Source organism: Musa acuminata, chromosome BXJ2-10, assembly GCF_036884655.1.
Source record: "Musa acuminata AAA Group cultivar baxijiao chromosome BXJ2-10, Cavendish_Baxijiao_AAA, whole genome shotgun sequence".
Lineage (NCBI taxonomy): Eukaryota > Viridiplantae > Streptophyta > Magnoliopsida > Zingiberales > Musaceae > Musa > Musa acuminata.
This window is the reverse complement of record NC_088347.1, coordinates 25033113-25055559: the sequence shown is the minus strand read 5'-3', so window position 1 is coordinate 25055559 and position 22447 is coordinate 25033113. Positions and strand designations below refer to the sequence as shown.

At 43.2% G+C, this 22447-nt stretch overlaps 4 protein-coding genes across 4 annotated transcripts; 1 reads left to right on the top strand and 3 right to left on the bottom strand.

Moving 5' to 3' along the window:
* The first annotated feature begins 6 nt into the window (after positions 1 to 6).
* LOC104000737 (serine/threonine-protein kinase D6PKL2-like) lies at positions 7 to 2875 on the top strand. Its single transcript, XM_009422854.3, has 2 exons — positions 7 to 641; positions 1686 to 2875. Exons 1-2 carry the CDS (start codon positions 88 to 90, stop codon positions 2497 to 2499), a joined length of 1368 nt encoding a protein of 455 aa, XP_009421129.3. The 5' UTR covers positions 7 to 87; the 3' UTR covers positions 2500 to 2875.
* A 1723-nt stretch (positions 2876 to 4598) lies between these two features.
* LOC135625847 (large ribosomal subunit protein P2A-like) lies at positions 4599 to 7586 on the bottom strand. The gene is made up of 4 exons (XM_065130948.1): positions 7471 to 7586; positions 6226 to 6314; positions 5486 to 5724; positions 4599 to 4835 (listed from the first exon to the last, which is right to left on the bottom strand). Exons 2-4 carry the CDS (start codon positions 6311 to 6313, stop codon positions 4809 to 4811), a joined length of 354 nt encoding a protein of 117 aa, XP_064987020.1. The 5' UTR covers position 6314; positions 7471 to 7586; the 3' UTR covers positions 4599 to 4808.
* A 4898-nt stretch (positions 7587 to 12484) lies between these two features.
* Positions 12485 to 13037, bottom strand: LOC135625709 (copper transport protein ATX1-like). Its single transcript, XM_065130797.1, has 2 exons — positions 12985 to 13037; positions 12485 to 12638 (listed from the first exon to the last, which is right to left on the bottom strand). Exons 1-2 carry the CDS (start codon positions 13035 to 13037, stop codon positions 12485 to 12487), a joined length of 207 nt encoding a protein of 68 aa, XP_064986869.1.
* Positions 13038 to 19650: 6613 nt separating this feature from the next.
* On the bottom strand, positions 19651 to 21366 carry LOC104000739 (cytochrome P450 94C1). The gene has a single exon (XM_009422857.3). It carries the CDS (start codon positions 21293 to 21295, stop codon positions 19817 to 19819), a length of 1479 nt encoding a protein of 492 aa, XP_009421132.2. The 5' UTR covers positions 21296 to 21366; the 3' UTR covers positions 19651 to 19816.
* Between the last annotated feature and the right edge of the window lie 1081 nt (positions 21367 to 22447).

Below are 22447 nucleotides of genomic sequence, written 5' to 3'. Positions count from 1 at the left end.
TTCGCCCTTTTTTGTCTTCCGTCTCCCCATTGCTTCCCGTCGCCATTTTCCCGAACACCTTCCTCTTCTCCTCCTTGCGCGACCACCATGCCGGACGATCTGGCGGACGACCTCCAGAGCATGAGCTTCGGCTCGTCGGACCGCTCCGGCTCCTCCGCCCTGTCCACCCTCTCCGGCTCCCTCTCCTCCTCCTCCTCCTCCCTGTCCGGCGCCATCCCCAAGCCCCGCCCCACCGGCGACCCCGTCCTCGACGCGACCCACCGTGTGAAGTCCTCGTCGGCTCCTCCCGTCGGCGGGGGCAGCGTCCTGTCGATGTCCGATCTCCGGTTCGTAAAGCGGCTGGGCAGCGGGGACATCGGGAGCGTGTACCTGGCGGAGCTCAAGTCCGCGGGGTCGGAGGGGCTACTGCTGGCGGCCAAGGTGATGGACAAGAAGGAGCTGGAGGGGCGGAGCAAGGAGGGCCGGGCCCGGACGGAGCGGGAGATCCTGGAGGCCGTCGACCACCCTTTCCTCCCTCGCCTCTACGCCTGCGCCGACAGCGACCGCTGGTCCTGCCTCCTCACCGAGTTCTGCCCCGGCGGCGACCTCCACGTCCTCCGCCAACGCCAGCCCTTCAAGCGCTTCGACGAGGCCGCCGTCAGGTAATGATCGCACTCGCACATTAGCAGCAGCCCAACAACACCCCCCCACCACCCTTTACAGGATTCAATCAACCTCTCTCTCTCTCTCTCTCTCTAATCTTAATCTAAACAATATAAGAAAGCAATCAAGGCGTTGAAAGTGATGCAAGGCTTTCTTATTCTAATATATATTATTATTACTACCGCTAACAATTAACTATTAAGTTAGTTGATTTGTCTTTTGATTCCATTCAATTTTATCTTGGGATCCGCAGCTATTCATCGCTGGGATTCGAGATTTAGCTTTTTGAGGAAAAAGAGCGAGTGTAGGATGAATGGGGATAAGGGACCCTTCAACCCGGGGATTCGGGATTTTAAGCTTTCTCGAGGAAATCAAAAGCGTAGATTAAGGAAAGATGTAAACAGGAAATTATTACGTGGCTCCACCATTATTCATTCCCACTTAGGAGCATCCTGTAACATCGTCCGCTTTGGCACTAAGTATCATCACCCCATCCCAACCCCGCCTTTTTCCTCTTCTTCATTGTGCGAGAATGCTACGCCATTCCGACACTGTAGCCGTCGATGGTGACGCTGTCTGTGGGCACGACCAGCCGTTGACGCCCCCCGCTTCCATCAGCTTCGCCGACATAGCCTCCTGCCGCAGCGTACGATCGACCGTGTTGCCATTCCATCCTTCTATTGTCGTCTCCATCCTTTTATCACGCGCTGCACCACCACCTTAAACCGTAGAACTCGGCCTGCACATGAACATGTTCTAAGGTGGGGAGAGTAATACTTCCATCGCCTGGGCTGGTGGTGGAGTAAATGACGTCGCGTAATGGAAAACACCTTCACGTGGAATCCATCGTGAAGAAAGCAACAGTCTTGTATTTTATGCAGCAAGCGGTAGTTGCATGTAGCAGTCGTTTTCTCCGTTTTAATTGACTTCGATGCATGATTATGGCCAGCAATGTAATAAAGAAATGGTAGTGGTGATCGGTGTACCTTTTGTTTTTGTGGCATTAGGATGGGTAGAATAATGTTGTTGCGTCGGCTTTGCAGGTTCTACGCGTCGGAGGTGGTGGTGGCGCTGGAGTACGTCCACATGATGGGCATCATCTACAGGGACCTCAAGCCCGAGAACGTCCTCGTGCGCGCTGATGGCCACATCATGCTCACCGACTTCGACCTCTCCCTCAAGTGCGACTCCGCCAGCCGCACCGCCGCGCAGATCGTCTCCGACCAGAACCCGCTCCCTCTCCCGCCCCAGTCTTCTGCCGCTGTCGCGGGCGAGTTCTCTGCCGCCGCCTGCATCCTCCCGAGCTGCATCGTCCCTGCGGTCTCCTGCTTCCACCCGTCTCGGCGCAGGCGCAAGAAGAAGCCCGGGCGACGGGGGCCGTGCCTCGAGTTCGTGGCCGAGCCCGTGGACCTCCGGTCCATGTCCTTCGTGGGCACGCACGAGTACCTCGCACCGGAGATCGTCTCGGGGGAGGGACACGGCAGTGCGGTGGACTGGTGGACCCTCGGCGTCTTCGTCTTCGAGCTCCTCTACGGCGCGACGCCGTTCAAGGGCCCCGACAACGAGCTGACGCTGGCCAACATCGTGGCTCGGGCGCTCGAGTTTCCCAAGGACCCGGCGGTATCAGCGTCGGCGAGGAATCTCATCGCAGGGCTGCTGGTGAAGGACCCGGAGCGGCGGCTGGGATCCACCATGGGCGCCGCAGCCATCAAGCGCCACTCTTTCTTCAACGGGGTAAACTGGGCGCTTCTACGCTGCGCGCCGCCACCCTACGTGCCGCCACCATTCAGCGTCAGCGGCCTCAGCCGGGACGCTTCCGACGACAGCTGTCCGGGCACGCCGGTGGAGTACTACTAAAACCCATTCGAAGTGTTTGCGGTCAACGCAGCGCGCAGTGTCAGAGGTCGGCCTGCGCGGGTCACGTGCGTGCCGCATAGTATAAGCAGTCAGAGCCAACGCTGGGGGGGGGTCACCGACGCGTGTCAGTTCTCGGGAAGGCGTTAGAGCGGTGGAAGGATTTTGTTTGCTTTTTGGGTGGCGACTGGTGACCGCGACGTGACCGCCTTGCGCATCGTCTTGGGGGAAAGGTCGAGGGACGTGGTTTGGTTGATCCTCCCTTTAAGCTGACTCTCTCCGTATACTTTTATGTCAATTAAGTCTCTCTCTCTCTCTCTCTCTCTCTCTCTCTCTCTTGTTTTAAGAACGGACACTACATGGATTTATGGATTGGATCTCCCTATTTAATTGGATTTAAATTATCGAGGAGAGTGCAATAATATGCCATGTGGCGCTTCTTCGTTTACCAATTGCACTAACTTGGGTGATCATCATGTTTGCTCTGCGTGGAGTATCCGCTAATGACGATGACTATTACTTGCATCCATAGACATCAAAGTCTGATTCATTCGTCCATTTATTTAACAGGAATTTCCTAATTTTGTGTATTGATGTAAATAAACAAATGGTCGATCATTTCCGGAATCTGTGCTTTCGTCGTCTCCCCATTTATCGCTGCAACAAATATTATGAGTCAACGAGACATGTTTTCAACTACAGTGTCGTCGTAGATAAGGAGCATTTATGATAATTATCATGTTAACGCATCTGACATAATTCTTAGTGTTATTGCCGAAACGAAGTCCAAACCAATATAATTATCAGACGAGAGAATTATTTTTTGTCATCAGCCAACTCGCGGGGCCGAAGGAACTAAAGCTCTTAAATCTGCACTTATCGGATACGAATGTCCTCGCACCAACCGGACAACTCGCCACCGGCTTCCCCTCACACCGTATCGCTTGGAAGCAGAAGAAGGTCGCCGAGGGTTCTCGATCGCCATATCAGGTGGCAGGGTAGGGAGATGGGAGGAGTAAAGACGAGCTCCGGTCCTGTTTGTGTTGACGGATACCGATGCTGACGACACGGTCGGCAACAATAATTGTGTCGGCTGGAGGGACATGGAGATGCTTCGCAAGACCTAACTTTGGTATTCATTAGGATCTGCTCGAGGAGACCCAACTTTGAGAGGCAACAGCAGACAGCAGCATGAAACCCCGGTGGGCTTGCCGCAGTCTACTGAGCACGGCCACGATGTCTCCGGGCACAGTGGTAATGGAACTTTATCAGGCGTCATCCTACTGTGCATGCAGGTGAAGAAAGCTTGTATCTCTGTGTGAGTTGACCTGCATGCCACGGCACCCATCCCGCTCTGCTCGTGACCGTAACACATGGGAGTTCATGGACTCCTGCCACAAGAAACTTTTACTTCCATCGATTGTGCAGTCGTTCTAATAATTAGATGCTGCGTCCCTCTTGTCGAGAAGCAAGAAAACTTGAAGAAAGAAAACAAAAGGAATTATGAGATGCTCGTATTATCTTTCAAACATCATGTCACTGAGGGTGCTCTATGAAACCCGATGTGTCTCCTCCATACGGAGCTACACGTCGATCAACCAGAAATAAATCAATTTAGGTTTTCATTCCAAAACTATCAATTCCGATTCTGATTCTGATTCGATGGTTACAAAAATTAACTCAGATTATTAGATCTCAAACTTGAAATGTTAATTACGATAACATGAAACTCATTTGTGTATTATTCTTTTATTCGAAACTAAACGAAAATAAATAATTCCATTGATGATCATCAATTCTGATTCCAAAATCCAAAATCAGATCACTAGAACCTGATTCCGATTTGATTCTAATTTTTTTGTTGATTTGATTCCAATTCAACCCAACCTGTAGTGACTACCTCGAACAGAAAATATAAACTTAGTATAGTGGTCTTAATAGAATGGCATAAAGCGGTAGGATTGCAACGTAACATGATAGTCTCCCGGAAACGAAGACTAGGGAGCAATCAACATAGTTCTGGTAGCATAACCGGAAGTTGATGTACCTCATCATTGATTACCTTGATAGCAGAATGAACGAGATTTTAAAGAACATGTAGATACTATAAATTTGAGTCAAATTCCTATTAGGTTCGTCAACTTTGCATAAAACAAAAAGGATCACCAAATTGACAGACTACTTCTGACTCACTGACACTGGGGCATGACATTTCTCAGAAAATAAATTGAAGTCTCAAAATTTGTGCAGGTCAACTTCTAATTGCTGCTCCAAAATAGCTTTCTTCAATAATGAGAAACAGTGGGTCAGAATTAGTCGAACAAACTGAAGCCCATGTCCTGCATAACATAAACAATATGATCAGAATAAGCATATTATGATTTGCCAAAGGTGTCAGAAATGAAAAGAAGCTGGCATTAACTAAAGTAAGACTCAGACTGCTGTTGTGGGTTTTCTGCACAGCATTTATGTCAGCATATAGTTTCCATGTGATGAAATTACGACACTTTAAGCAGAGAAGACACTAAGAAGTTGCTAAATAACAAAACATAGACAAATAATAAAGGTTTCACGAGTTCACTATAGAGTACAAAGGAACTACCAATTGGAAGAGTGGATATGATTCTGGATTTTGGCAACTCTTGAAGCGTTGCAACTATATGCTGCAAAGCTGAAGAGTAAGTCAGATAAATAACAGCAAAGCTGCCAATTTCATCTTTAAGTGGACCAACAATTATACAGTAACTTGGTTAATTTGTTTTTCCAGCACTCTATAATTAAAGCAAAGAGGTGACACTATACAGGCACATGGTCCATGATGACCTAGTGAATGTAGTCTTCATCTACCGTTTAGTAACCGGCATGTCAACACAAGTAGACAACAATGACTACTTATGGTAAAATGCATTTAAAATCTCAGACAACTAAAATAGTCATTTGTAAATCCACAATCGAAAGAACTGCCCAATGATGTCATGACAAACATTACCTCATCTGATTCTTCCTTCTCTTCTACTTTTTCCTCCTTTGGCTCAGCAGCTGCAGAGGCTGCAGCACCACCACCACTACCTCCAGCAGGAGCAGCAACTGCAACTGCAACAGCAATACCACCACCGCAAGGCACCGAGGCAAACTTCTCTCTCCCAGTAGCAATAAGTTCAGTCAAGTCTTTACCCCCGACTTGAGACAAGAGAAGCTCAATCTTTTCATCAACAACATCAGCACCAACTAAAATAAAAGAACAGATTTATTTACAAGGCCACAAATTTAAGATACCAATATTTTCAATCCACAACTCTTATCATTAAGTTTACAACTCAGGCTCAAAAAGTGAGCCTAACAAAATGAAAGATTTGCAAAAATAAAATAAGAAAGAAAGAGAACATCCACAACTCTTATCATTAAGTTTACAACTCAGGCTCAAAAAGTAAGCCTAACAAAATGAAAGATTTGCAGAAATCCAATAAGAAAGAAAGAGAACTGTATGTAGTACACACAATCAATTTGAATGATAACTGTCTTGATGGACTTATCAATAAACTGAACAGAATGATTAACATGAAAAGTACCTAATATTACTATCTGGCATAATCATGGTGAAATTTTGCATTACAAAGCTAAAGCTACAAAATTAGTAGATATAAGACCTGGCCACAGAAAATAATATGCAACCCAACCGTTAATGTATAACAATAAAATGCCCCAAAAGGAGAAGGAAGTAAGCTAAACCTGATTCTAGAATACCCTTTACATCACCAGTTGTCGGACTAATGTTTCCACCAAGAACTGCAAGTAAATAGGCAGCGATGACCTTCATCCTGAGCAAAATAACAGATTCTTGCTATAAGGAGCGCTCCAAAATCCATTTAACTCATTATATCATATCAAGGAACAAGGTTCATCTAATATTTTTCTCCTTAATAACAAACATTATAAAACCAACAATATACAAAGCATAACAAGGGTATGTGTCGATATGTAAGAAAAAGACAATTAACAAAATATAAGAACCTTACCTAGAGAGTACCGAAACACTCAACACAAAAATCCAGAAAATGTTCCAAAATTAAAGAATACTCAAATTGTTTCATGCTGCCATTATTATGTTTCATTCGAACAAACAACTATTCAACTAAAGACTCAGAAGAGTTATTGAACCGACCAGTAGCACAAGTTCAGCAGTCGAATTGCAAATATGTCACAAAGGAGATAAGTTTGTCACAGCACGACTGCAAGAGTTTTTGGAGAATATTCTTTCACCATTCAAGAAATAAAATTCTAGTGTTTCTATTATGCTGATCAAAAGGGAATTTCCTTTCCATTCCATTCCTGGAATCAGGGTCATGCTTTCACGTCCTGGAGTTGTTTGAGAAGACGTGAGGTTTCTTTTTCCGATCTTCGAAAATATGAAAACATGTTCCTTCCAAAATTATAACAAAATTTCTTGATAAATAATCATTGAAGGAATGATTATTAAAGGCCATAAAAGCTGCTGCTTTTCCAAAAGATCCTCCCGAACACTCACATTTCTTCTAAGCAGATTCTACAACATTGTTTATATGTACGACTATTCAACATGCAAAGCTAAATGCGCTGGAAATTTAAGCCTGGTTATTAATAGAAGGCAATACTAATGACTCTAAGCAGAACTGCTGTTATAGTCAGAGTGTTTCCACGGTAGCACGTTTTAGCACAGGATATAACAATTCACTTCCCACGGAAATGTATATATCGCCTACAAGCAATCTTCCCAATCGTAATAAGCATAACTTTCGACTAAACGTTTATACAGATTGCATCACAAAAAAAATCACAACAGCAGCAACAATAATAACATTACAAATGAGTGTCAAAATAGGCCGACATCGAAAAGCAAATGTGAGGGAGCGCACGATCAATAAACCACGGAACAAACAACAAACAAAGGGCATAGAGCGGTAGATGGAGATATCATGAGATAGGGGGAGTCATTACTCGGAGGGCTGCGAGATCCGCCGCAAAGACGAGGAACGGTACTCGGGCTAGGGTTTTACTTCGCGAGGATCTTGGAGACAGACACAGCCGGATTTTATATAGAAGACACGATGGAGTCGCCAAGGTTGATCGAGATGTCATCGTGACCGTCAGTTGCCGTTCAAGTGTTTGATCTGTGTGTGGATACACGGTCTGATCAGGACCCGATCAAATGTATTACCCGATCGCAAAGCCCTCTGTGGATGCACGGACGAGATCGTGGCCGTCTCTGGAACAGAACATTTGAGCCCAAATGGGTCAAAATTATGACTCCTCTAATATCGACCGATTAGGTCTTTTTACGCTGCACTTTTACAGGAAGAATGTGGTTTCCTTTGAGCATATGAACACTTGTCGATTGATTTTTTTTGTTTTTAATCATCCATTGTTTAGATTTAGCCAATACACTAAGAAAAAGAAAATGGTACAATTAAAATACTTACTAGCTTAGGATCAAATCCCTCCAAACTCAATTCAAAACCAAGAAACAGATCCACCTTAAAAATAAAATAAAGAACAGAGCATAACAAGCAGAACGCAAGAAGACATAACAGAGATAGAACATGATGCAAAGATGGTATTAACCATTCACAGGTTCTAATAATCGGCGCTTGAGCGAACTAAATTCCATTGAAATTGAGCACATCAAGATAACCATTAACCCGTAAGTAGAGTGAGATATGGATCTAATCAAACTGGCAATGGATATTTTTCATAGATCAGCCTTGATAAGTTCACTTGACGGTTGCCACAAGCATACCGGAAGGGATATGTCACAGTTGATGAGATAATAATCAGTATGTACTCAACATGTATCAAGAACCAAGCTATGCAACATAACATACCAACAGATCATAGGACATACAGAGTCCAATTTATTTGGTAAAATGTTGCATGTAAGTAGGATATCATAATCACAGTGATTTAAAAAGCGCTAGGCGTCAAAAGGCGCCAAGGTCCAAAAACGCCCGAGGCGCTAGGCGCTCGCCCGAGCGAAGCGAGGCGCTAAAATATAAAAATATATAATATAATTAATAAATATAATTATTTAAAATTTTAAATAAAAATATGCTATTAAATTAAGAAAATCTAAGATACAAAATCACAATGTCACGTTAACAAAAAGTTTCAAAATTCAAAACATTAACATTTTACATCAAAGTCATTCATCATAATCAATATTATCGTCATTTTCACACAAATCATCTTCATTGAATTCGTCTTCTTCCTCTTCTTCTTCGATTCCTTCCTCTTCATCAAGATATGTTTCATTCTCTATGTCTTCAACAATAGCAGGCCCGAGGCGCTAGGCGCTCGCCCGAGCGAAGCGAGGCGCTAAAATATAAAAATATATAATATAATTAATAAATATAATTATTTAAAATTTTAAATAAAAATATGCTATTAAATTAAGAAAATCTAAGATACAAAATCACAATGTCACGTTAACAAAAAGTTTCAAAATTCAAAACATTAACATTTTACATCAAAGTCATTCATCATAATCAATATTATCGTCATTTTCACACAAATCATCTTCATTGAATTCGTCTTCTTCCTCTTCTTCTTCGATTCCTTCCTCTTCATCAAGATATGTTTCATTCTTTATGTCTTCAACAATAGCAGGAGCCGAGCTTGATGCTTTTGCACTCATTTTTCTCTTTGACATCTGTCTTGTATATGTTTGTAATTCTCCAGCACCTGAAGCTCTTGCCACATCTCCCCACGTCAATCTATCATCTTCAAATACAAGCTCGTCTTCAGCATCTTGCAAATTAGCACCCATTTCTCCTACTAACCACTCATTTGAATCATCAATATCTTGCAATGAGATTGAATCAAATCTAATTTTCAAATCATGACGAGTCTTCAAAGCTTGATTATACTTTATGTAAACAAGATCGTGCAATCGTTGATGTTCTAACCGATTTCTTCTCTTCGAGTGAATCTGTCATGTCATATAATTTAAAAATATATTAATACATATATCTAAATAAATTAATTAATTAAAATAAAAATATTTAGTAATACTTACATGCTCAAAGACACTCCAGTTTCGCTCACAACCCGAAGCACTACATGTCAAACTAAGTACTTTGACAGCAAATTTCTGTAAGTTCGGGGTGGAATTTCCAAATAGACTCCACCATTCAGCAGCAAAATTTATGTTATTATTAGCAATAACATAGTAACATAATATATATGAAATTAATTATATCAAATTATTAATACCTGGAGAGGTAGTTGTCCTGGATCGAACGGCAATTGGAATTCCAAAAAGACCTTCAGCATTTTTATATAAAGATAATTCATGAATAATCTTATCTTGAACCTCAATGCTGGGAACTAATCTTGCAACACACTGATATAACCACCCAAAACTTCTGCATCAAATCCATCAGATTTAATCTTATAAAAGAATTCAGGGTTCAAATAATATCCTGCTGCATGTAAGGGACGATGAAGTTGACAATTCAATCTTTCGTCAATGATTGTAAAAATTTTCTCATATTTTTTTTCATTTTCATTAAAAGATCTTTTAATCGTCTCCTTTGCTCTATCCATAGCCTCATAAATATATCTCATTGCAGGCTTATTTTCATTATCCACCAATCGAAGGACTCGAACAAGAGGGCTCATTACCTTTAATATATAAACTACATGATTCCAAAAGGATGGCATTAAGATGATATCAGCAGCCCTCTTGCCTTTTGCTTCTTTTGCCCATTTGCTTGTCACCCATTTCTCAGAGGTAAACATATTTCTCAGAGTATGTTTTTGACGATGCACGCTCTGTAATGTCAAGAATGAAGTAGCAAATCGGGTAACACCATGTCTCACTAATTCTTTATTCCTTGTAAATTCTCTCATCATATTCAAAGCCCCAATGTGATTATAAAGAAATCCAACAACAAAAATTGCCCTTTCTAAGGTTTTCTTGATTTCTAATATCTTTCCAATATCTTCCAACATTAAATCAATACAATGTGCTGCACATGGAGTCCAATACAAGTGTTGTCTTTTTTATTCAAGCAATTTACCTGAGACAAAGGATAACAAAAATGATAAGACTTAAGAGTTTAACACACTTAATTGAAGATAAAATAATTAACAAAATCAAAAGATGAATATTACCAGCTAAAACATAGTTGCTTCCATTGTCGGTTATGATTTGAACAATATTTTGTTCTCCAATTTCTTCCACGAAGTTGTCAAGTAAATCATATATCTTGTCTCCAGATTTTACAAAAGATGAAGCATCTATTGACTTCACAAACATAGTCCCTAAAGAATAATTAACCATAAAATTAATTATACTCCTGCGCCTCCTGTCAGTCCAAACATCTGACATAATAGAGCAACCATGTGTTGCCCATGATTCTTTATGACCCTTTAGTAAGTTATTTGTATAATTCAACTCTTTTTGCAGCAATGGAACTCGCATCTCATAATAACTTGGAGGTTTTAATCCTGCACCATATCTTCCAATAGCTTCAATAATATCCTTAAAACTGTCTAAACGAGTTGTACTAAGGGGAAGACCAGCCTGATAGAAGAAGCGAGCAATGTGCTGAATTGTTCTTCCTCTTATTTCTTTATCACAAGCATCACTTATATTTGTTTGTCTCAATTTTGAGCCTCCTGCTTGCCCTTGTTGTTTCTGGGATCCTTGAAGCATATATAGATCCATCGGTCCTTTTCTACCTTTTTTAGTACTCATAACTTCTTTTCCCTTTTTGTCGTATACTCTTTTTTCACTTGGGTTAATACTCGTAGAATAATCTTCTTCTTCATCTCTGATATGTTCAACATTGTCTTCTGGTAAATTCCCATAAGATTCATTCTTTTGTGTCTTCTTTTCATTCATATAATTCAGCAACTCTTCTTTTACCTCAAGTGGACATTTTTTGCAAGCTGCTGCATTCTTGAAATTTCCTATTAGATGTTGTTTTGCACGAAAAATACCACCTCTGGTAGTCTTATCGCAGAATATGCAAGTCACTGCATTAGGATCTTTCGAATCCTTCAAATAATTATACTTCCACGCAGGATCTTTTTTTGATACCATTGGAGACTCTATTGAGTTGCTTTCTGCACTTGCCATTTATGTTGAAACCTAACAATAATTTCAAATAAATAAAAATTAATAACATTAAAATCAAAATAATATATTATTAATCTATTAACAAAAAATTAATCATTTTAAAATTCAAATAAACTTAATATTAAGAGTATACTGAGCCTGATGAAGAAAGGAGGAAGCAGCGGCGAGCGGCAGCAGCAGCGGCGGCGGCAGTAGCGGCGAGCGGCGGCAACAGCAGCGGCGAGCGGCGGCAACAGCGGCGGCGAGCGGCGGCAGCAGCAGCAGCAGCGGCGAGCGGCGACAGCAGCGGCGGCGAGCGGCGGCAGCAACAGCGGGAAAGGGAAAGGGAGAGGAAGGCGCGAGCAGCGGGAGGCCTCGAGGGAGGCGCGAGCAGCGGGAAGGCTCGCGGGAGGGCTCACAGGAGGCGCGAGCAGCGGAAGGGCTCGCAGGAGGCGCGAGCAGCGAGAGGGCTCGCGGGAGGCGTGAGCAGCGGGAAGGCTCGCGGGAGGTGCGAGCAGCGACACCGGCGAGCAGCGGCAGCGAGCGACGAGATCGCGATCGCGATCGGGATCGGGATCGAGAGCGGTAGCGGCAGCAGGTTAGTGTTGGGTTAGGGTTAGGGTTAGGGTTAGGGTTAGGGTTGGGGTTATATCGGTTTAGTTGGTTCGATTGAACCAACTAATAACCGAACCAGACCTAAAATTCTGGTTCGGTCGCCTTGGTTTACCCAGGCGCTCACCCGAAGCGCCTAGCGCCTGGGCTCGGGCGAGCGCCCAGGTGGCGCCTGTTTGAAGTGCGCCGCCTGGGACATTAGCGAGGCGCTCGGGCCTCGCCTCGCCTCGCCCGAGCGCCTAGGCGAGCGCCCGAGCGCCTTTTGCAATCACTGCATAATCATGCAATAGCCTCCTTGGTTTCAGGTTCGGCATCCCAAAAGGAAGTCTTTTTGCCTGTTTTTGAGACAGTTTGAAGAACAACTTCAGGTTTTACATTGCCTTTCACAGTCACTTTTTGCTCTTTCAGATCAACGTCAAAGGACTCGACGCCTGAAAAAGAAGCAAACAACATGATGAAGATGCACATGTATACCATTGAGCTAGTCAAAGTACTGTTGAAATTGCTCGTCATAAATGGATTTGAGACATAAATATGTACAAATATTTTGTTAAAACCAAATGAAGATCTTGCCAACAGGAAATTACTTTTCCAAAACACAACAATCTAAAACATGGCAGAACTAGGCTACTAAGCTTTGGTATGATGGTGTTGGACATCACGCACCATAATCAGACTTCATTTTTTTTTACTTTAAACAAAAAACATGAGCTCCAAGAAAGTCAAATATCAAGAAATAGCATCAGAAAAAAAATATAAAAGAAAGCATTAACTGAACTTCCATTTTGGTTAGAACCCTTTTAACAGCTCCAACGCATCCTTCACATGACATACCAACCTTGAGGACAACAGTCTGTGAAAAGAAAAAATCAACAACAAAATTTCAATTTTAGAGAGCATAGATGCCAACTACAAGAACCACTCTGAATAAAAATAATACGAAGCATGTGCCTAAGAAGAAATCAAGAAAAAGTATGGCCAAGTTTTACATAAAATTTGAACCTTGCCATGATAATTTCATAAGAAGTGGGTTCTGATAGATATAGGATAGAATTCAAACACTACACATAACAAAGTGCAAGCTTAAAAGTCACAGAGATTTAGGTCCTGCATTGACGGATTCAATTATAAATTTACAGCACATGAATTTTACCAAACCCAAAGAACAACATTTAAACATAGTTATGAGAATTGAACTAGCGATCAGCATGACCAAGCTTCTGATCACTAGGTCACTGATCGGTTCAGCAGGCTGATCAACCATACCATAGGTTTTAAGAATAATATCAGATACAAAACAAACAAGAAATTAACTTTCTTATTTTCCTCCTCTACTTTTTTTCTTTTTCTCCTTGTTTCAGTTTTCTTTCTTATTCTTTTGTTTCTCTTCCTTTTCTTTTCATCCTCTTTTTATAATTTTCCTCTACCAATCACCCTCTTCTCTTATTCTGCACCTATTAAGATCGAGCGCTGTAGTGAAGTGGGGTGCTTCTGTGATATCTCTTTTCTTCGCAGCCTTCTTCACCCAAGGTTGGCCAAAACACATCGGCTAGAGACGACCAACCATGCGGGATCAATTTCCTTTTTCTAATCTTTTCACCAACTCTATTCCTATTATAATGCGAGGCCATTCCACTAGTTTATGTTGTTTTTGGATTTTTGCAACTATCATAACTTACCAAATGGCGTCTTCTATAATCATATATTAATTATCGATTATAACACATCCAAATTTAATTCCACATTCGAATACTTGAAATGGCATCAGCGTAGACTTACACATTTTTGGTCAGTTGTTTGGACTGAACAAGCTGATGGTTTAGTCATTCCATCAGATCCACGTCGTGACACAATCATCATACATTGCACCTCAACTACATTATATAGTAACGGAAAAAGGAAAGGACAGACATATGGAAGGAAGAGGCTAATTGTTGTCCCAAGGTTCACCGGTTTGCCATGATATATTTGACTTGTATACAGTTCAATGTCCCACTTCCCCCTTTTTCTTAATGTTACATTTTGCCAAAAGTCTTCTTAGATCATATTGAGGACTAAATAACGTGGTACTAATAATCAATTTCTATTATATTACAATACTAAATGGAATCTTCATGTTTTAGACAAGAAATAGTAAGATAATTAATCAAAGGGCAAGAATGATGGTAATAGCATCATCCATGAAATTGGATAAATTGGAAGCGGGGTAAAGAACATAACCTAAAAGAATCGCAATGATCAACCTTATTGTCGAACAAAATATATGACTATCAAGCGTATGAATTAGTCCATGTCTAAAAAGAATCGCCCATGGAAAACCCATAAAGTTCTCCGAAATCAGAATGGTTGAAGAAAATACAAGAAATCAATGATCAAGGGCGATCCCGAACCCAAGTAGAGGAGGAAGAAATCAATAATCTGAAAGCTTCGCTTATTCTAAAATTAGACACCAAATACCTCAGTCATGGGCGCAGAAGTCGGGGGAAGATTGCAGAGGCGACGCAGGAAGTCGACGACCGTGGCCGGTGGAGGAAAAGAGGAACAGCAATCGGAGGCGCGGGGGAGAACGGGGTGGGCGGTAAAGAAATATCGAAACTTACATGGCGTTTCCGTAAAGGTAACGACCTATACACGAAGCGGTGGCCTCTGATCTTGCCGTCGATTTTTGGGGAAAAGCGTCAAGATTAGTGTACTCAGAGAACGGACGAGCTATGGAGATCAACGTTGGTTCGGGTTCGCATGTACGTTGCCTTTGATCAACGTTGATCTCCATAGCTCGTCCGTTCTCTGAGTACAACGTTGCCTTTGAGGTTGTGACGTACCACAGGCTCGCTATAGTCCCAACCATGGCTGTGCCTTGGGCTTTGTTCCATTACCAATAGGCCCATCGAAGGCCAATCCAAAAGATGGGCGAGCTTATCCATCAGTGGCAAACGCAACATCAATTTGAGGAAAAAGAAGGCTTCAATGGCTTAGCAAACAATGGACAATTAGATTATTCTGATTCACATATGATAGAGCACAATTTGGGAACATACCCTCTAACAACCGGTAACAGCCACATTAACCAGGAGCATCAAAGTTGACATGACAAACCACGTCGGCACCACGCCCCTCCAGTACAACACTACCTCACAAACGTCAGGACGATACCGATCGAGTACGATGTCGCCTCGCAAAGCTCAAATAATGCCGATCGAGTACTATATTGCCCGGCAAAGATTGGGACAACGTTGATTGAGTACAGTGCTACCCCGTCGGATCAGGATGGCACCGATCGAGTATGACACCACTGTTCGACGCCGAGACACAAAGGACGCTCGATGTCTGCACGAGAAATGAGTTTGCCGTTTAAAGGGTCGACGACCATAAATGTATCAGGTACGATTGATCCCCATGCATAGGGTATAAAAACTCATTGTCAGGCCAGCGATAAAAGGGGATTTTCCCTCGTTTTCACTCAGCTCTAATTAAATCTTCGGAGGGGTCGAGTCGAAAAATTTCTCTTTCGATCCCGACCTGTGTACAAGAGCAAAGAGAAAGAGGCACTAATCAAAGGGAAACCCTTGCTTCCGGAAGCGAGGTTCGAGCTCGACCCAATCAGATGACGATTTTCGCTGTCTAAGTATCCACGCGGACAATCTTGTACATCCGAGACAAGATTGAGCTGTGTTGACACCTCGGCCACATTATAAAGGTTCACTAATAACATATTTTCTGGGAATTGGACCCAACATTTATTATGTCGGAGTAGTTCTATCCTCACAAATAAGTGATCAGAGCTTAGGAACCAGTCCAAATGCATGTTCTTTACTAGTCTATTCTGCTACAACGAGCGTCATTGTCGGCAGAAGAATTGTTTGGCGTCTTAGAGATAAGACAATAAAGAAACGCTTCATGTGCTTCAAGTTTCCTTGACACAGCCAAGTCTCTCTACTTTAGTGGCATTATTTTCCGGCCTTGACCACTAAAAGCACGTGTTTAATGCTCCAAAGTGGACTCGAATAGTTTCCTAGATTGCGGCCCCTTTGTCGGATTTGATGACCACATGGACTTGGAAAAGAAACAACTGCTGACTGTGCCATTGGCTGGTTCATGCAGACTTTTCCCTTTCTAATCCAAGGAAATTACCATTCTATGAATGATTCTTGTGGTCGTACGACAAGAATATGCTAACAAAAGGAAGGATAACCAATGCAACCATGCTAACTAAGGAATCGAATGTACAGTTCAGAATAGTTGTCGGAATTACATTTTCTTTTGTCTATGCTTTTTGGTTAGCAAATATAGCAGCTAAAGTCGGACAATATGTGAGCGAGGCGTTGCTCCGAAAGGTGTCCTAGTGGAAGACACGGAGGTCAAAGATAGTACATGTAGAAGCTACAGATATCTTTCATGCCTAAATTGCTCATCATGTGTTTGTGACAATGCCATCTCACTTTTCTGTAGCTTCTTCGACGTGTTCTTGACATGATCTCTTCTTCTTCTTTTCTTCTTCTCGTGGAATCAAACAATGTTCTAAATGAGATCTCACTGTCCATCGGTTGGTCCTCGTGATGCCGCCATGTCAGTTTCTCCGTTCTCGTGCTTCACATGTTCGGCGAATTGGCCATCGATACAGCGATAGCGCATTCTAACCATAGCTCACATGCTGTTTGTGATAATGCCATCTTGGTTTCCGTGGATACAGTTGCCACTGTCGCAACGATCTCCAAGAAAGGTGCGCGAAACCCTACACGAAACACCAAACGATGAGAAAGAATAAGTTCAACCTTCAACCCAAAGCGAGATATTTACGTCTCAAGAGTTGCCTCCTCTATCCGACAAATCCAACATTTTCATCATCCTTACATCACACGTTTCATAAATTGACCATAACATCAAATAATGATTTTTTTTTATGTGACATCACTCTCACTATTTACTTGAAATTTATATTAAATTTTTTATAGTTATGAAAGTAAAATAATTGATCTCATTTTTTTTAATGTCGTGGGCTACATTCACGAAAATATATAACACATGATATCATATACTGAATTATCAATTCCATAAATAGTAAAATGATCATTTGAACTATTAATTTAATGGTACAAAGGACGAAGAGCTTAGGGTGGCATCTACACATGTCATTAGTGCATGAACCAAATAGATCCTTACCTCCTTTGTGTCCACCATCATCGACAGTGTTGCTATTGGCTTCACTAACGATGCTACCTTCGTCAAGGTGATCTATATAATGAGGCGTCATCACTAGTTCTCACAACGATGCACGTTATTGTCAACCTCCATTAATATAGAGTCAAAATGGGAAGCCCAAAGGGGGTTACATAATATTGCCGAGAGGCAGAGTAAGGCTATGGATGGGTTGTGTGGGGATAGTGAGCATAATAGTGGAGATCACTGTGAAGACAAAGAAGAAGAGCATCCCATAATAAAGTCAAAGTCGAAGACGACTACGTGTGGGTGGAGTTCATAGAGGAGGGACTCCACCTAAGGCCTAGTTCGATCCACAATGAAGTTGAGAAGCTTAGTCACTAGTGACACCAACGGAAAGTCAATCATACTCTCAACGCCCAACGGGAGGTCGAGCATGATCAACAATTCGAGTGGGTCAATAAAGATGAACATGGAGGCAAGACGAAGGGAATCAATCCATAGGACGTTAGTGATAATGGAGAGGAAGGTAACATGCACACCACTCGTGTCGACGATTGATGCGGGCTCATTTCTTTGGTTGAATGAATTAGTGAAATGATCATGTTGTTCATCAATTTAACGTAAGTTCAACGTGTAAGATGATGTCACGTGTTATGTCAGATGACGATATTAGAAAAATAAAGATAGTTATTTTATTTCATAATTATAAAGATTCTAATATAAAATATAAAAAAATATAATACTATTAAGATGATAAAGTACATATGTAATTAGTCTATGAAGCAATTCTTTTTTAGAGAATGATGTTGCAGTTTGCTGTGCCTTCCCGACGAGCCGAATTATTAATAGGGAAGCTACAGACCCAATGACAGCGTAATTTAGTGCGTTAAAGGCAAAAGCTTTTAGTACGATTCATAGGATTGGCCACCCGAACAGACTTCGAGTCCCATAAGGTCATCCAATCTCTCCCTTTAACTCTCGTTTAGAACATGAGCTTTGTTTTAGTGATTCAAAGCAGCTTTGGTACTCAAACATCAGTTTTCAACATGGTTGACTATTATGTACCGTGAGAGATCAATGATTCCAAATGCAAAAGGCTTTTCGTTTCCAAGAAACTTTGACTCGGACCCGTTGTGGTTGTCTTCTTGTTCCAATTTCACAAAAGACAAGACGACCACCATCACGATTAATGTGTGCTTTAACACCAGTCATGACGGCCACACTATTTTATATTCAGATAAGCTACGATAATTGTCTTGACATGTGTCATACACAGGTTAAGTTGTTCTTCGAACTCACTAAGCTGTTAATTTTCATGAATATTATTTTATTTTGGAATTCTTAGTTAAAGAAATGTAACACGAAATCTTCAAAAACACTGCAGCACGATTCATGAAGTGAATTATATAGTGCATATTCTCTCCCCAACACAACCACGAGGAAACAAAAGTCAAAGGGTATAATTGACTTCTTCAGTTCTTCTTTACTTTATGAGGCAGACACGTAGCTGCTACGTTGAATGAGCAACTGGACATACGTTATCAATGGCATATTGTATTATTTGTTTATTAAGGGGTCGGAATTCAAGCATTAGGTGCAGTTGGAACTGTGATCACTTCTTATCCGACATGTGCCGATTCCTTTTCTTTTGAGGCAATTAGCTTAAAGAAATGGAGACATTCCTACCAATTACGTCACCTACCGTAAACGAGAGAGGAGGTCTGACTAAACTTTACATTAGTATTCTTCATTTCGGGGATACGACTAATCTTTCTCGGTGAATCTTTTCTTGTGAGGTGGTTACTAATAAGGATAATTTACGAATCATTGATTAGAATAGGGTTAAAATACTTTACGTTGAGTCAAACTAAGAGAAACTGATGTAGATCCTATCCAAGACATTCTTACTCTCTCATATATGACATGTCCTTAGGGTTTTGAATATTTATTAATAAAAAAATATTTTTAATAAGAGAATAGTCCTCTCAACTGGTCAATTTTATGAAAAATTATATGTATATATATAATTGTATCTTTGAAGAAAAAACATTGCATTAGGTCAACAACATGTGCCAATACATTTGGACATGAAATTATCATGCACATGAAAGAGAAAAGTGGACCAGATCCTTATTCCTTCTCATCTGTAGCATCAGTACCAATTTTTGTGCTTAGCTAGACTGTAGCCTTCGGAGGATTGATGAGATATCTCATGTGACTTTGTATAGTTATATTATAATTATTTTTGAATATTATGATTAATTTGATAACAAAAAGAATACTGCTTTGCAGTTTTAATAGTTAGATATTATTGTTCGAATAGTAGTATGATATATTTTGTCTTAATCTGTACATATCATTGCAACAGATCAGAACGATGGAGGAAGAAACTAAGCACCTTCTCAGGTGCCAAAAAAACAGGGAACCATATTGACCATGACATTATGGGATCTACGATCGCCGGCTCACCCGAGCGGACACGCCTCCGTTGATGGTAGCCGTGAGCCCGACGTCGAACTTCAGCGGCTGGGCACCCTGAAGCACCTCGACGTCGAACTTGCTAACGACGGAGACGACCACAGCCTTCATCTCCTCCAGCGCCAGCTCCTTGCCGAGGCACACCCTCTGCCCGGCCTGGAACACCGGGTAGTTGAATAGGTTCGCCGGCGTAAACACCCCGCCGCGGAGCCACCGCTCCGGCTTGAACTCCCTGCAGTCGGGCCCCCATATGCTCTCCATCCGCCCCATGGCGTACGGGTGGTACGTCACCCTCGTGTTCTTGCTCACGAAGGTGCCGTCCGGGAGCACGTCGTCCTCGAGGCAGAACTTTGAGTCGAACTGTACCGGCGGGAAGAGGCGCAGGCTCTCGTAGAGCACCGCATGCACGTAGTGCATCTCCTTCAGCTGCTCGTAGTTCACCGTGTCCTCGTTGCCGTCCTTTATCACGCCGGCTATCTCGTCGCGCATCGCCGCCGCGGTGTTTGGATTCTGCGACAGGAGCAGGAAGAAGCTGGTGAGGCCGGAGGCGACTGCGTCTCGGCCGGCCAAGAGGAAGCTGATGACTATATCGCGGAGGAACTTGTCGTCGTCGTCCACCAAGCACATGAAACGAGAGAGGAGGTCGTGGCCGGATGTGAAACCCAGCCTCCGTCGTTGCCGTATGATATCCTCTGCCAGCATGTTGATCTTCCGGATCGCCCGTCTCAGCTTCCTCTCGGATCCGACGTTGAACAACCGCTTCAGCTTCCAAAGCATCGACGCCGTCGCCATCCCCCGCCGCGCCAACAGCTTTGAAGCGGCGTCGAAGGCGGCCGCAAACTCCGACATGGGCATCGACCGCTCGAGACAGCTCCTGTCCAGCCCAAAGGAGATCTTGCATATGGTGTCGAATGCGAATCTGCGGAACACATCTTGGAGGTCCACGACGCCGTCTCGTCTGTCGGCCACCGACGACAGCAGCGGAAGAAGTTTTCGGCTGATCTCGCTGGAAACAATCCCCAGCGCGTACGAACGCACGGAGATGCTGCCGAGCGCAAGGCTCGCCATCTTGCGCTGGAACCGCCACGAGTCGCCATCGACGTTGAAGATGCCATCGCCGAGGAGGTCGCCGAGGAGGGCCGAGAAACCCTTTCCCTTGGGAAAGTTGTCGAACCGGGTCTTGAGCATGTACTCGACGTTGGTCGGATTGGCGGTGATGGTGCTCCCCAGGACGTGGACGTGGATGGTGCCGGTGGGTGACTCCCGGAGGAGGTGCGCGTGCCAGTCGCAGAGGTTGTCGAACTCGGCGGCCCACGACGAGCTCAGGTAGGCCCTGCACACATGGCAGGTGCACCACCGCCGCTTCCGCAGCAACAGCAACAGCATCGAGAACAGCGCGAAGCCCACGGCAAAGGAGAAGAAGACGAGAGCGAGGTGGTCCGCCGTCACCATCGCTGCTGCCTCCCTTCTTCAGCCGGTAATGACGGAAGGTTAGATAGGAGGAAGGATGACGCAGCAAGTGGAGGCAAGGGTAACACTTTATATCGGCGATATCTGCTCTGTGGTCGAACATTAGTGCACGAGCACCACGTGCCCTAATAGACCATTGGTTGGGAGATGGACCTTGCCGTCGTCGCCTTCCATCACGTGCTCTATCCCTTTTCTTTGTCCTGCTGTCGAGCGTCGTGGCTTCTCCACAGCGATTGCATGTTTGCGGATAGACAGCCATCTGACCACTTCCTGTATCACATAAATGCGTATACCTTCCCTCAAATCGCATACGGCAAGTAAGGAATGGTATTAATCGGATGATAGTTGGATCGCGTCCGTCCATTAATGTGCATACGGCAGGACTTTGCTGTACTCGAGCGTCGCGTATATTAGCATTAAATTCTTATTGTTCGCGCACATCTACAGTGACACATATAAACGTAAGCACCTACGTGATATATTGCTGAAGGTTTTTTTATTTGTGTTTTCTTCTTCGTATCGCCTGACACATACATCTCCATCAGGATAAGGTGGGCTATTCGCCAACCACACAAGTACACATCTAGCTCTTCCAACAGTGACGTGTGTGAAGGGTACTGCGTCATCTGTCTCGTCATATCAACAAAGAGCTGCAACCGGTCGAAGTGACAACCACATTAAAGATGGTTTTGATACCTAAAACTTGAAGGTTTCTTCCGATGACGACGTGTCGAGTTCCCGTGCTGACATCAAATCGGCCACCGTATATCGCGTGTGGTTCTTGTGCACCATCAAACGGGAGACGGGCTAACCTAGCCAGATCCGAATCCGCTTCTCGTCACCGGTGGGTCCCTGGACGTCGACCGCACACCGTGTGGTTGTGCTCCTACAGGCATATACATGTGTACGCACGTGTCGCTTGTGGGTTGGCTTTATCGGTAACGATACGAAACGGGGTTAAATGCCACGGAAAAGGGTGATCGGACAGTCCTTCTGTCATCGCTCGTCTGTCCTTGTTGGATTAAAGTCATGCATACGATAAATTAAAGGACGGACACTGTAATTTGTCGCACGTGGTTGAGATATCTAAAAGAATCAAATATATATATATGTCGGACCACAGCTTTTAAAAAC

Excerpts from the sequence above, each read along its gene's own strand:
- LOC104000739 (XM_009422857.3), bottom strand. The coding sequence starts at position 21,295 with ATGGTGACGGCGGACCACCTCGCTCTCGTCTTCTTCTCCTTTGCCGTG.
- LOC135625709 (XM_065130797.1), bottom strand. The coding sequence starts at position 13,037 with ATGTCATGTGAAGGATGCGTTGGAGCTGTTAAAAGGGTTCTAACCAAA. Across the intron at positions 12,639-12,984 it reads AGGGTTCTAACCAAAATGGA|AGGCGTCGAGTCCTTTGACG; the intron begins AGTTCAGTTAAT and ends TGCTTCTTTTTC.
- LOC104000737 (XM_009422854.3), top strand. The coding sequence starts at position 88 with ATGCCGGACGATCTGGCGGACGACCTCCAGAGCATGAGCTTCGGCTCG. Across the intron at positions 642-1,685 it reads TTCGACGAGGCCGCCGTCAG|GTTCTACGCGTCGGAGGTGG; the intron begins GTAATGATCGCA and ends TCGGCTTTGCAG.
- LOC135625847 (XM_065130948.1), bottom strand. The coding sequence starts at position 6,313 with ATGAAGGTCATCGCTGCCTATTTACTTGCAGTTCTTGGTGGAAACATT. Across the intron at positions 5,725-6,225 it reads AAAGGGTATTCTAGAATCAG|TTGGTGCTGATGTTGTTGAT; the intron begins GTTTAGCTTACT and ends CTTTTATTTTAG. Across the intron at positions 4,836-5,485 it reads AGAAGGAAGAATCAGATGAG|GACATGGGCTTCAGTTTGTT; the intron begins GTAATGTTTGTC and ends TATGTTATGCAG.